This window comes from Podarcis vaucheri (assembly GCF_965113315.1).
Source record: "Podarcis vaucheri genome assembly, chromosome: 1".
Classification (NCBI taxonomy): Eukaryota; Metazoa; Chordata; class Lepidosauria; order Squamata; family Lacertidae; genus Podarcis; species Podarcis vaucheri.
The window spans coordinates 59,590,462-59,604,927 of NC_138759.1; the positions used below are offsets into that span (position 1 = coordinate 59,590,462).

Genomic DNA, 14,466 nt, shown 5'->3' on the forward strand with positions numbered 1-14,466 from the left:
GACATCTGGCCTACATCTCATTTCTCTAGTAACCCAACTGTAATAGGGGTGGCTTAAAACCTTGCCTCCACCCCCACCCTTATTGTAAAGAGTGACACAGTTGTTACACACTGTTTGCTCCATTAATAATGATAATGATATTTTAAAAATATATATGCTAGAACACAGCTATACTTCAAAATTGACACCTCTCTAAACTTCACAACCCAGTTCTGCAACCAAACATTTACAAAGATGTATATATTAGAGAGAAATGTGCCTAATAATATTGGTGAAAATAACATACCAAAATGCGTTATATTAGGGGAAATTTCTTGCAAAAATGTGTACATTAGTCAAAGTTGCATAGTGAAATGTGTTTATTAGAATTTCACACTAAAATGCAAATCACATTTTAGGAGTATTTTTTTTTTAAAGCAAGAATTGATGCAGAATGTGGAGAACTGAATTTACGATTGGAAAAATGAGAATATGACAGAACCAGAATTGACAGATTTGTCCATCTCTAATGGCCAGTGATGGGAACAAGTATAATTCTAAATTTAGACTTCATTAGTTGGCATAAGTAAATGGTTCTTACATTGCACTATATGTTGCTGCTTTTGTTCTAAAACCATGCACATTCACACACAGCCTGTACTTCCTACGGTAACTAAGCTCTGTTTAGCTGCCCTTGTAGTAAATAAATCGAAGGAATTAAAAAGTAATTTCACCTCAAAGCAATCAACTCAATTGCTTGTATCCAGTTTAATTTAAATAGGAAGAAACAGACAATATATTCTGCCTATCAGCCACTAGAGGGTGAGAGCTCTGTGAGGGAAATAATTGAACATTATAACTAACCTATTCAAAGGCTAATGAATTTTCATTTCAGGAGAAATATTGGCCCATGACCTTGAGAACTGTTAAAGACAGTTGCTGGCAGCTAAGCTTCAGAATATTCAGCAACAATATAGTTCAGCTTTTCATCAGTTTGCAAGCTGACTTTTAGTTTTCAAGTTATTTTAGTGTGAATGATAGGTAGAGCCAGATAAATTTTCCTCTTCCTAGCTACATACAAGATGTCTGAAAGCCTTTTGCTCCCAAGGGTTTGCTTGACATCCATAATGTTTGCTTGGAATCAATAATTTCATTATCTTGTGTCTAGTTCCAAAGTCCAGTGAAGAATATTTGGAAGTCATTGACATAATTTTGTACTAAGTTTCCAGTTCTTGTATCCTGGACAATTTGACTTCAGCTATATTCGGAGATTTAAAATATGCTGCATATATAACATGTGGCTTTTCTTTAATCTCTTAGAAACACTGAAACGGGAACTCCAGCTAATGAATGGTTCGTGGGACTCCTTAGGGACTCTTCTATCTTGTGTAAAATTCCACAAGTGTTTAGGCTACTGTGTGGAAGTGATCAATGAGCATTTAAAGCCAAGATGAGGGGACTTCAGTCTTACATGGTCTGCTTTGAAAGCACTCCAGCCATGATCTTCTGATGCATTTTTAAATTCTCAGCATACTCAGGTTTTCCTTAGCCAGTTATGGGATAACCACTGTGTGCTAAGACATCCTGATTAAGCACTCTTTGCTCAACAATGAAATATCTTGCTAGATCTGATCAAGATCCATCTCATCCAGCATAGGAAGCTGCCTTATACCGAGACTTCAATGCCAGTATTGTCCACTCTGGCTGGTAGCAGTGTTGCAGGTGTTCAGACAGAGCCTACCTGGGGATGACAATGAGAGCATCTAGAACCACCTACTTGCCACTCATCTGTTCTACCAATGAGCTGCTGTTCTTCCCCAAGGCATACTTTGCAGGAATCCTAGCAATGAGCAGGTGCTAAATGGTCCATGGCTGCTGGGTTTAAAGTGTCATAGCCTTATGTCCTAACTCTGCACTTAGCACAGTGTATTTGCCGTTTAATTCAATAATTTTCAATGACGGTCTTGTTGAAAATGGCCCTTGATTGCAGATAGGCCTTGAGTTAAATAATGAGGGACACTAAGTAAATGTAAACAACTTGTTTTGTGCCACCATATTGTCTTTCCTCTTTGAAATGCTATAATCAGCTTAGTGAAAGCAGCTGGTAGTACTGTGCCTCATTAATGAAATGAGCAGGGAGCTCATTTATTCTCCAGCGAAATCCAATGTTTTTTTCTAGTGGCCTCCAGGTGGCACCAGTGCTTAAATGATAAAATCAGGCGTTGACCTTCAGAAAACATGGCATCTTTGTTTTGAGGTTCTCTGTGTCGCAATTGGATGCGGCTTGCGACCAAGCGACAACTTTCGCACAAATGAAACTTTGTCCAGATCACGGAGGCAGCTCCTCCTCACATCTGGCTCATAGATCAGCTTGTTTCTAAAAATACATTGTGTGCTCAGTTTGATGTCCTGGGAGTGCAGTAACTGCAGCGTGCCGCTTTGAACATTTGCCTTATTAAGTGTTGCATCCAATTGGTGTCCCACTGCTCTTTGATACATCTGAACCTTCCGATGTGTTAAGTCTAAGGCCATTCCCTCTACACATCCCCTTCCCCAGTTAGATTTGCAGGGAGCTATTTCGGTCAGGTTGAGCTTCCAGAGTGCAGTGTACAGGGCTAAATTCAAGGTTCTAAAATGCACAAAAGTCAATTTGAGTCCCCTTTTCAACGGGTCATGTAAATTAGTCTCTGTTTTTGATTCTGTCTCTCTGCAGACAGTTCAAATCTGCAAATAGTCATGTGCTTCGTATCCAAATTATTTGAAATCACAATGCAGTGGTTTTTAGAATGCTTGGACCATCTTAATGCCTTGATTTTGTTGCATGTGGCAGCTTTTCTGGAAAAATAATTGTTTTTGTGTTGACCCTTGGAAACCAGTGTGGGCCTAAATGGGTAGAACCCTCTTCTGGAGAACCTTTAGAACTGAACAGTGCTCCTGCAGAACCACCTTACAGAGCCATCCATCTAAATATGAGTGGAACCACCGCAATGTTGTGCCTCCAATACCCAACTCAGAGTTGCCCTACAAGGATACCCTGGTCAAAGGTATCAAAAGTTGCTGAGATTAAGGCCTGAATGCTGATAGAAATGGTTTTTAAAAATGGATAACTGCCAAGCCACATACATTTTTCCCCTTATCATAGTACAGTCTGCATATGCCTGTTTTGCTGAAACACATTCTTACACCTCACTATACAAGTAGAGGTTAGGGTTGTAGAGCTCAACATCAAATGTGTCCAGTGCTTTTTTTTTCTTTAAAAAATGTTTAGGGGTTCTCTCATTTTCCTACTCATGTTGAAATACTGCCCCTCAATGAGGCCAAACTTAGTTTCACAAAATGTTTAGGGGTAGGTGTACCCCTGTGTCCCCCCAGAAAAAAGCACTGACTTTGTCTATAGAATTAGGTCCCTCTACACAATACATTTAAAACAGTATCACACCACTTTAAATGATAATGGCTACACTTCTCCAAGTGGTTAAACAATCAGTCCCTCTCCCCTGGGAACTCTAGGAACTATGTTTGTGGGAGAAGTAGGGATCTCCTAACAGCAGGCATAGGCAAACTTGGCCCTCCAGAGGTTTTGGAACGACAACTCCCATGATCCCTAGCTAACAGGACCAGTGGTCAGGGATGATGGGAGTTGTAGTCCCAAAACATCTGGAGGGCTGAGTTTCCTATGCCTGCCTAACAGCTCTCAGCAGCCTTAATTAACTACAACCCCCATACTTCTTTGAGGGAAGTCATGAGTGAAGTGGTATAATACCACTTTAAATGTAGAGTACAGGTGGGGTTTTAGTTTGCCCAGCTTCCGTTTTGTCGCTGCAAAGGGGAGAAAGTGTCCTCTTCTCTGTTCAGAACAACAACATGATAACTGCTTTTTTGGATCCTACTTCAGTTGGTATCATTTTAGCAACTCCTCTTTTCATGGTAAGTATTTGTGTGTTGAGAGTGATAATGAGAGGAGGGTTGGGAGAAATGCCACTCCCAGTCTGACCACAAAGTCTTTTCCTTTCCTTTGCTGTTTTCTTATCCTCACTGCTGGGGTGACAGGATGTATGGGAGGAGGGATAGCTGTTGTCTCATTATCATGGTGCTGCAGATAATAAACATGCTGACACCATGTGGATGCCTTCCACAAAAGCTGTCCTTCAGTCAGTTAGCAATTCCTGTGCCATGTGCATGACTGTAAGCAGGATTGTGCTTGTCTTCTTTCTACACATGTGGGACTGAATGTGAGAGACGGCACAGAAACTAGTATGGAATTTGTAGAATCTCATCTGTTTTATTTAATCAGTATGTTTAATCAACACAGATGAGGGAGATCATTTTGAAATTGTGCATTTGGTGTTTGCAAATACAGTACTGCTAAAGTACTTGGAGATGTCTCCTTGTGTGTCCTATATGGCCATCTCTTCCCATGCCAAACCACCTGAAAAGTTCATGATTTCATAGAATTATAGAATTGTAGAGTTGGAAGGGACCTCGAGGGTCATCTATTCCAACCCCTTGCAATGCAGGAGTCTTGCCCACAGCCATCTCTGAGTGGGCTCGAACCACTGACCTTCTGGTTAAGAGCCAAACCCACTGACCCACTGTGCCACCTGAGGGTCTTTCCAGAGCAGGGGTAGGCAACCGAAGCCCGTGGGCCGGATGCAGCCCAATCGCCTTCTCAATCTGGCCCGTGGACAGTCCAGGAATCAGCGTGTTTTTACATGAGTAGAATGTGTCCTTTTATTTAAAACGCATCTCTGGATTATTTGTGGGGCCTGCCTGGTGTTTTTACATGAGTAGTATGTGTCCCTTTATTTAAAATGCATCTCTGGGTTATTTGTGCGGCATAGGAATTCGTTCATTTCCCCCTTCCCCAAATATAGTTTGGCCCACCACATGGTCTGAGGGATGGTGGACCGGCTGAAAAAGGTTGCTAACCCCTGTTCCAGAGGATGTGGAATTTAAGGCATGCAAAAAACCTGGAACCCAGCTGTTTTCATTTCAAAGAGATGAAGATAAAGGAGCAACACAGATCAAAAGGAAAAAAATATTATGTATGGTGAGATCAACCTCTTCATCCATCCCTGATCTTTAGTGTCATCCATTGCATTTATTTATTGCAGGGGAAATCAACCTGGTACCCTTCTGATCTTGAACTCCAATCCCCATCAAGTCCAGCAACATCTATAGGTCACCCAGTTGTTCATTCCTGGTTTATTTTATTTATATTTCTGCTTTCTCCCACTGAGTTCAAGGCAGTACAGTGGTACCTCGAGTTAAGTACTTAATTCGTTCCAGAGGTCCGTTCTTAACCTGAAACTGTTCTTAACCTGAAGCACCACTTTAGCTAATGGGGCCTCCTGCTGCTGCCATGCCGCTGCCGCACGATTTCTGTTCTCATCCTGAAGCCAAGTTCTTAACCCAAGGTACTATTTCTGGGTTAGCAGAGTCTGTAACCTGAAATGTCTGTAACCCGAGGTACCACTGTATATCCTGGGTTCCCATGAAGTTTTCCACCCAGGCACACTAAGCAGGCTTGAACTGCGTTAGAGAAATATTTTCAGTGTTAAGCCAATAAAAGACTTCTAATGGCTAATTTTGAAGGCAATATAACGTGCACCTATTTCCCTTTGAAATAAATTAAATAAATAAAAAATTGTCCAGTAGCACCTTAGAGACCAACTAAGTTTGTTCTGGGTATGAGCTTTCGTGTGCATGCACCCTTCTTCAGATTCTTTGGTATCTGAAGAAGTGTGCATGCATACAAAAGCTTATACCCAGAACAAACTTAGTTGGTCTCTAAGGTGCTACTGGACAATTTTTTAATTTTTTAATTTATTTCGACTGCGTCAGACAAACACAGCTACCCACTGGAATCTATTTCCCTTTGGAAATACTTGGCCCTCCTAAAACAGTGGATTGGCATTTCTTCTCTAAAGGCAAAAATCAGATCCCTGCAAGTGATAAATTGCCTATAGCTTATAACAAGCCACAAAGCCTATGAAACAATTTTGGAGAGCCAAACTTTAGACTTGACTGTAAGAGCACTCATCTGCCCCCTGGCATGTTCAAATTACTCCAGTGTGCTATGTGTTGGGCGCAGTTTTCCCTTTCCTCTCTTTGATAGGAAAATGCGGCATGCAATAGAATGGGGGCGGGGAGCGAGCTTTAGTAGTGATTTCAGTGACATGTAGATTGGCAAGTATTTCTGATTTCCAATTTTTTCAACAATCAACAACCAAAATAAATACATGCACACCCTTAATTCAGGCTGCCAAAATGCAGAAAGATTGAGTTAACAATGAAAGGACTGTAAGCTCACTTACGGACTCATTGTTAAAACCATGTTTATGGAAGACAATCTTACTTGGCTACGAGTGATCGCCAAAGAAGAAGAAGCTCAGTCCAGTTCTGGTATGGAAAAGAAATTCCCAGACTTAAAATGTGCTCAGGGGCACCTTGTTCTTCAATTCTAACCACATACCTTTTGCACCTGGCTCTGCTTGGTAGATCTTGGCTTTCTAGCTTAAAATAAACTACACTCCCATCCTTGCATGCCAGCTCTCATAGGAATGGTAAAGTCCCTGTGAGTTGACACATATGTATTAGTGGCACTGGAAACATGAAGGACATTCTGTTATAGGTATCATATTCCTCTTTCTTGTTCTCTTCTGGGGGGGGGGATTCTAAAGGAACTTCTTGACAACATTTCATTCCTGAATGGTAGTGATAAAACCATTCATTTGATACCTGGGAGAGATTTAACTCACAAGGTTGCTGTGTGTGCCCTTGCAACCCAAAGGTTTAGGTGTAAATTTATCCTGCACAATACATTGCATTGTGCAGGGAGTCATTTATAATAAATTGCAATACTGTCCCTTTCACAGGACATATAAGCTGTATATAAAATGGTGTTTGTTTCCCATGTTTGTGACGACCAATGGTGTTTAATAAAACTTGACATTTCTCTTATAGAACAGAATGAAAAGCCCCAAAAGGCCTGAAATGTGGCCCTTATGTTGCTGGTCCTCTAGGCTCCTGCCATGATGGCTTTTATTAGCTCTGTTTTCTAATAGCATCTATAATAAATTAGCAAAATTGCCACACCAAATATAACCATAAAGCAGCCATCAGTAATCAGTATATGAATCTAAAGACTGCACTAGTGCAGTGTTTCTCAAAATCTTTGAATGCAGCCCTCCTTCTGAAATTATGCTACCTTTTGTGACAGCCACATGTACCCATGCAAAAATAGCGGTTTGTTCCACAGAGGCATGTGTGTGAAGATTTTCATACACAGTTGAATGCAGACTCCTGATGTTTGTGTGATGATTTGTGAACTGGAGTAGTAAAATGAGGAAACTTGTAAAATGGGACATATGATTCCCCTATCCTAAACCAAACATTGATTTAAAAAAAATAGAATAAGCATCCTCCTTCCAAAATCAGATTTTGATGATGGGCCAGGAGGGATAAAGTCATCCATATAAATACAATGTGAATCAGTGATTGTCCTCTTAAGTTTTGGCTGTGGAGTGAAGAGGGCAGAATGAGGAAAGTTCTTGGAGTGAAGCGCAAAGAGAAAGCGATACCTTGATCAAGAACCCCATATAACTTATGGAGGCAGTACTGTACTGTGGATTCCACACACCCACAAACTGACTGAAAAAGAATGGTGCTAGAGACAGCTTGGCATATCAGGATCAGCAATGGTGAGGAAGAGGCCTATAGCTTGGGAAGCTTCATCTGACTATAGTATAAGGGTAGGCAATATGGCGCCCTTTGGCTATTGGACTACAACATCTGTCAGCCCCAACCAACATGGCCCATTGTTAGGGATGATGAGAATTGGTGTCCAGCAACATCTGGAGGGAGCCATGTTAACTGTCCCCGCTCTGGTGAGTGACCCAGATGGAGGCACATATATGAGAAGCTCCGGCTAGCTTCAGGGTTAAAAAGCAAATCCAAAGAGGGGATTAATACACTCATTTATCTAATGAAGGATTGGGCAGATGTCATTCAAGCTAAGCGAGGTAGGGTTAAAGAAATCCAATAAAGTAGTGGAAAGTTTCGAAAAACATTTCATTGTGAGGAGCAATGTGATTGATGGACAGGCACAATTTAATACTCGTATGAAAAAGGGAAATGAACCTATGGATGATTTTATTACCTCTCTGTATTCCCTAGCTGAGCGTTGTGAATGTGATATCCTCCTCTGTGAGATGATCAGAGACACAATTGTTGTGGATGTCAGAAAACTCAAAAGCGTCCAAAAAACTACAATTGGATGAGAGACTTACCCTGGAAAAAGCGTTCATCACTGTGAAGTAGCATGAGAGAGTGTAAAGAGTCCACCATTAGACCTTCATAAAAGGAGCAGCATTCCCCACCCCCACCCTCACACTGACAGTATTCATACTCTGAAGAGAAAGTCACAGCTACAGGGACAGTCCACCACACAAAACTCACAAAACAGGGAGGAAAAATATCGGTGGCAGGATTCTGCCTAGCAAAGGATTCTGTTTGCTACTGTTGCAAGAAAAAGAAACATTTTGTTAAAGTATGCTTTGCTGAAGTAGCACTGGGACAAGTCACTACTAATCCAGCTGGCTTTCTGGGATCCTTGGCAGACAATCAAACAGTAAATTTGAGAATGTGGTTGGCAGAAATCGAGATGGATGGGTACCAAGTAGAATTCAAGCTTGACTCTGGGTGTCACAACTAACCTACTAGTGGTATTTAGACTACATTCAAAACACCAGGAGAACAGTGGGCAGTTTCAGAGTAGTCATGCACTGCAATGACAAAGAAGAAATCAGGAAAGTGATTTATGTAGTGAAGCAAATAGAAAGCCCTCGTTAGGATGCAGAATGGTATATGTCCAGCATTTGCCAACAGGAATACCAATATTAACTACCTCAGAAGGTGGCCTTTCTATTGTGTTTTAATAGCATACAGAACTATGATAGAAAGAGGCTACGGATTCGCCAGATTCTTCCTGCAGCTCTTCATTCAGACTTCCCCTTCATTGTCTCATAATGTCCTCTGGACCAGGCTTAATTGTAATCTCTTTGCTGCTAAAGTCTTTATTCACTTCAGAAGCAGGAAGTTCTGGAAGAAAACATCATCATCATTATTTTTTAATTAAATCGCCAGATATTGCAACACAGGCATTCAGCTTTGCCCTAATTGACTCCTCTTGGCCATTGTATCACTCCTGAAATCATATCACCAGATAAAGTTTTCATACAGTCTATGCAAATGATAATCATCTTATAACATGGAGTTTGTGGTGATGCAGCTGGATCCCACAGACTCAACTCAGGTATCACTCCAAAACATTGTGAAGAAATCACAACTATGGTTTGGGGAAATGTTCAAGTTTTCAAACCGTAGTCTGTGATCAAACAGCAAAGAAGAATCATAAACACAGACAGAAGTGGTTTTGCAAATTTTGGTTTGTGCTAGCTATAGTTTGGCATATCTGAATTGTACCCCAGAAGCAGGAACAGTTCTGTACCATAGTTTGTATGTTGGGAAGCTCAAAGCAAGGTGTGGCATGATGTCTGAACCGAGTCAGTAACCATATTCACTACCATGTACACATTGCTTAGAGATTTTTGAGCTATAAATGCTTTTGAATAAATTAAATAGTATGATAATTGTAAGAGGTGACACTCTCCTTTATGCTCAATTGCTCCTGTAACGTCAACGGTATTCAAATACAAAGTGGGCCAAGGGAAATCACAATTGTTCATCTGTCTCACTAAATGCTAGGTAGAGGTTTTCGTCATGAAGTCTGCCTCAGGTAAACAAATCATAATATAAATGTGTCACTCCCTCATAATGTGGCCCTAATCATGATTTTACATTATAATATGATAATATTATAGTGTAAAATCATGATTAGGGCCAAATCAGACTACTGCTTTTCATGTTCCAAATATGCTTTTCCAGTGCATTTTCATATGCTGGAGAAATCTTGAATGATTTCAACCTGTTTCCAGAGCCTCACTTACCACATCCTGACTTCTATATTTCAGGGATACAGTGAAGTGAGATATTTAAATGTTCACAAGACTCTTTGGGGACCAGGACTGGTTGGAAAGTGGGGACACACACACACACACACACACACACACACACACACAACTATGGCTATGTGCATATGGTACATTTAAAGGACATGCCGTTTTAAGAATCCTGTGAAGTGTAGTTTGTTAAGGGTGTTGGGAGTTGCAGCTCTGTGAGTGGTAAATCAGTTCCCATGATTTGCATGGGGGGGTTAGTTTAATTGTATGGTGTCTGCACAGCCACAGTTTCAATTCCCAAAATCACACACAAAACAAGTGTACTTCATTTATCATTTATTTATATCTATCAATAATAATCAAAGCCGTTCTGTTAGCCTCAACACATAAAAAATGGTTGTATGAGCGGTTTCTTACTTCAGATCTGATCATCTGCTAGACATTATGAAGTAGGTGAGTCAAGGTTCAGAGAGGCCTCCCTAAGGGTTCTACTTGCCAAGATGATCCAGACACCTTTCAGGTCAGCCTGGGAGCATCACCATGCCACTGGGCTTGCCTTCAAGAATCCTAAGGCTATTGGAATGGATGTAAAAGCAGATCCCTTGGTATTTTTACCTGAGTGTTATTTATTGAACATCCATTGTGGTTTGTTTGCGGGGAGGTTATAAGTGTCATTGCCTCAAGCAAGTGTTCTCCTACTCTAGAGAACGAGAGTGTTCTTTCAGTGCATTTTCCTGTCACTTTCCGTATCGGGAAGAGTCCATTTTTTTTTTTTTTGAGGAAACAGGTTTAGGGCACAAATTGTACAACTTGAATTTGCTGGTACGTGGATCCCACCTGAAAATAGTGACAGTCCAGAAGTGCCCCATGACACATGAGGCACCATCTTGGTCAGAAGGAGCGACTGCTGATTATGAAGGGGGGGGGGCAAAGAAAATGTAGGAGAAGCTCGAAGGCAGCCTCTGTTTTTGTTCACTTTGTTGAAATTTCCTTCTATTGCATTAAAGAAGAACAAACAGTTCATTTGTTTCAGAGGTGCTGCACATCTGTTTCTGTGTCTAATCACTGTTAATTATAAAGGACCATGTCTCAGTAATATTCCCAGTCCCAGAGCTATGGTGTGCTTGTTGCTTCGCCTACATTTTTTATTGCCAACTTTTGGCACAGCCTCATTTCATTATCAAACACAAAAAGGTAGAGCTTTTACTGGATCCTTGGCATGCGCTACAAACTATCCAAGCTAAAGCGGTGACTAATCAGGGAATTCCCGCGAGGAAGCTTTGTAATAACTCTTGCAAGGGTAACAAGGACAATTTCCATAGCCACAATGTTTTAAGCCAAACAAAATCCAAGCAGCTCTCATTTTTTCCCTTGCATGACCACACACACACACGGTAAGCAATGTCCTTCTAAAACAGAACGGCTGTACGGTTAGCGTGCAAAGTTTGCATTGCTTTATCATAGCGGGGCTAATAGCAAAATTCTATTAATTGCCGGACGGTGTTTTGTTTGGCAAATCCAGGAAGCAGTTTACATGGCTACGCAGTGCTCTGGTTCACAGTGCTTCTAAAATAGTATTATTGTAAGGGACTAATACTGATTAGGGACAGTTCCCCGGAGGAAGGAGGGCCTTTTGATGATTGAGTCATTTCCTTTCTCTGTTCTGCTTCAGTGATACAGTTCTTCTCTCACCCCAGATACACACCCCTTCTGTCCAGAGAGTCCTCCAGCAGAGTGCTCAGAACTTCATGCCTTGGCCTGACGTAGAGATGCTTGCGTTCATGGCTCCTGGAGCAAGCAATTAAGCAAATATCAGATGACATACACCCACAAGACCACGTATTCACCTCCCACACAATGCTGCCGGTTTCTATATCCTTGCTTTCATTCGATGGTGGTTTCCCAGTGTCCAGGGAAGACTGGTCCATTAGGGCAAATGGGACATTGCTTCATCAACCTCAATCAGCCCTCAATTTGAACCCTGGGGGAGCTTGAGTCGATTTACATTGGCGGGACTCCCCCTATTGGTGGTTGACCCTTCCTGGACTCCCTGCACGGCGGGCAGAAGTCAGATATAGTTGGTTCAGTCCACTGCCTAAGCCAATACCGCTCACATTCTGTAACCAATAAAGTTGTGGCCTAAATTTTGCCCATTAACCATTAACCTAATATAATGTGACAATGTGTCTTTTTCAACATAGGGGGAGGCCTTGGGGTCTTGACATGCAAATGATATGTTACAGACGATATATTACATAATCTGTATGCACCATGTCTAGGAATGTAAGATTTGAAGACACAAACTGCAGAAGGCCACTACCCTGCTAGACATTAGCAAGGGGGTTGGACTAGATGACCCTCATGGTACCAACTCTACATTTCTATGATTCTATTATTCTAAATCCAAACGAAGCAAATTAATCTATCCACACATGGCAGCTTAAATTCAGCAAGGCCATTCCCTTCCTGCCTAATGTGCTTCAAGTCATATTTGCGTGGACAGGCGGAGTCCCCAGATCCTGCACGGTCCCCCCGTCATGTGAATAACGACTCAAGACAACGTGCAAGTGTGGATTCCTAGGTAAGATCCTGCCTCTATTGTGTGGGCAGGTAATCCCTCCCCTACCTGGCCTGGTCTCCTTGGCAACGCTTCCCCCAGGTGGGATTGGACAACTGACTGAGGTAGGCGGAGACCTCCAGGTATCCCACCTGAGGGAAGGCGAAGCCAAGCCTATGCTGTTGGAGCCGCTCCAGATCTAGGGGCTGCACGCGTCCACGCAAAGGGCGCCCCCCATTTCAAGCGGGGAGCGGTCATTACATGTTGCTGTAGACACCAGAGGGGTGTGTGACTTCACTCAGTGTGCATTATCTGTTTTGTTTCCCCACACCTGCAACTCCCCAACTCCTGTTCATGAAGCTGTTATCTGCGCATGTGCAATTGCTGTCTGAATTGTACATACCTTAGCTTAACTGGAAAGTGAATGTGACTTCTATTGTCATCAGATAGAAGCTGGCTTGAGGGAAGACTCATCAAACAGCAGCATTTTTTCAAGAAACTACAGGATGGATATTAGCCACACATTGTGGCTAATGTTGTGTGCACATCACTTCAGACACCAGCAGTGGAAGCACACTGGAGCCAGAGTAAATGGTAATGTGTATGCAGTCTTCGACTCCTGATGCAGTTTTCTTTCTCCCCCTCCAAAGCCACCCAAAAAGGGGTGTGTGAGGGAATCATAACACAGATAAACCCAGTAGAATGAGGACATTTTATCATCCATTCTTATCCTGTACCCATATGCACATTATAGCAATGATAGTCATGTCATAATGAAATGTTTTAACAAATGAGGGTACAGTGGTACCTCGGGTTAAGTACTTAATTCGTTCCGGAGGTCCGTACTTAACCTGAAACTGTTCTTAACCTGAAGCACCACTTTAGCTAATGGGGCCTCCTGCTGCTGCCGCGCCGCTGGAGAACAATTTCTGTTCTCATCCTGAAGCTAAGTTCTTAACCCGAGGTAATATTTCTGGGTTAGCGGAGTCTATAACCTGAAGCGTCTGTAACCTGAAGCGTATGTAACCTGAGGTACCACTGTATTCCACACAGGGCTTTTTTTCAGCAGGAAAGAGCGAGTAAGGGAGATGTTTATGGTGAGTTCTGGCACCTCTTTTTCTAGAAAAGTAGCACTGATTCCACAATTGTGGAATGCGGGTTTCAGCCTGAGACAGGCTCCATCCGTTGTGGAACCAAGCAGGCTCTAAAGACCTCTTGACTGTGGTGCTCAGCAGCTAACCTGGTGGTGAGCATGGTCAAAGTAGGTGCCCTCCTCCTCTTAAACTGGCCTCCACATGCACAAAGGCCCTCCATTATTGAATTTATAACCAGGAAGAGGGTGCATCATCATCGGGACAATCCCCACTTTAGCAATGGGCCTACTTTAAAAAGAAATTTGCCCCTGCCACCAAAACTCCTGAGGTATGGGGACGGCAGAAAAATTGGCTTGGGGAAATTGAACCAGGACGCCAAATGGAGGGCAAGCTGTCCCTGCTTTACAAGAAACGCCATACAAAGCACATGTTGATTGTCATATGCCAATCCTAAAGCACACACACCCTTGGAAGCCAATTGTGGCTCCCCAGTGTGCATACCTGCTGCAGAAGAGATGCCAGTTTGCTTTACACGAGCCAAGTGAAACTTGCAGGAAATCACAGCAATCTCCTCCTGCAACAACCTTTGCAGAAGGGCTTATTTTATCAAGATGCTGCAGATCTTATGCCCATTATCCATTGCTTTGTGGGTTTGTCACACATTTTCTAAATGGGCAATTTTGAAATGACATTTAAGGCCAGCAAGGGAAGGCTATCCCGTCTAAGCTAAGCTAAGCCTAGACATTTTAAAGTGCTTTCCCTCTGGAGGTGCAGTAATTGCTTTACGATTAGACAGGAAGCTGTATCAGCATTA

The 14,466-nt window shown here is 42.2% G+C and overlaps 1 protein-coding gene across 7 annotated transcripts in view; it reads right to left on the reverse strand.

Annotated features, from left to right (window-relative positions):
• Positions 1-8,896: 8,896 nt before the first annotated feature.
• LOC309534759 (uncharacterized protein) overlaps positions 8,897-14,466 on the reverse strand; it is a 90,612-nt gene continuing 85,042 nt past the window's right edge. For 5 of the 7 annotated variants that reach the window (XM_082227102.1, XM_082227103.1, XM_082227106.1 and 2 more), the window contains 3 exons: positions 12,962-13,057; positions 11,707-11,789; positions 8,897-9,081 (listed from right to left, as the gene is read on the reverse strand). In XM_082227102.1, coding sequence (XP_082083228.1) covers positions 8,996-9,081; positions 11,707-11,789; positions 12,962-13,057 — 265 coding nt within the window. In that variant the 3' untranslated portion in view covers positions 8,897-8,995. Of the gene's footprint in view, positions 9,082-11,693; positions 11,790-12,961; positions 13,058-14,466 lie in introns of all 7 variants that reach the window. The other 2 variants (XM_082227104.1, XM_082227105.1) reach the window with 2 other exon arrangements.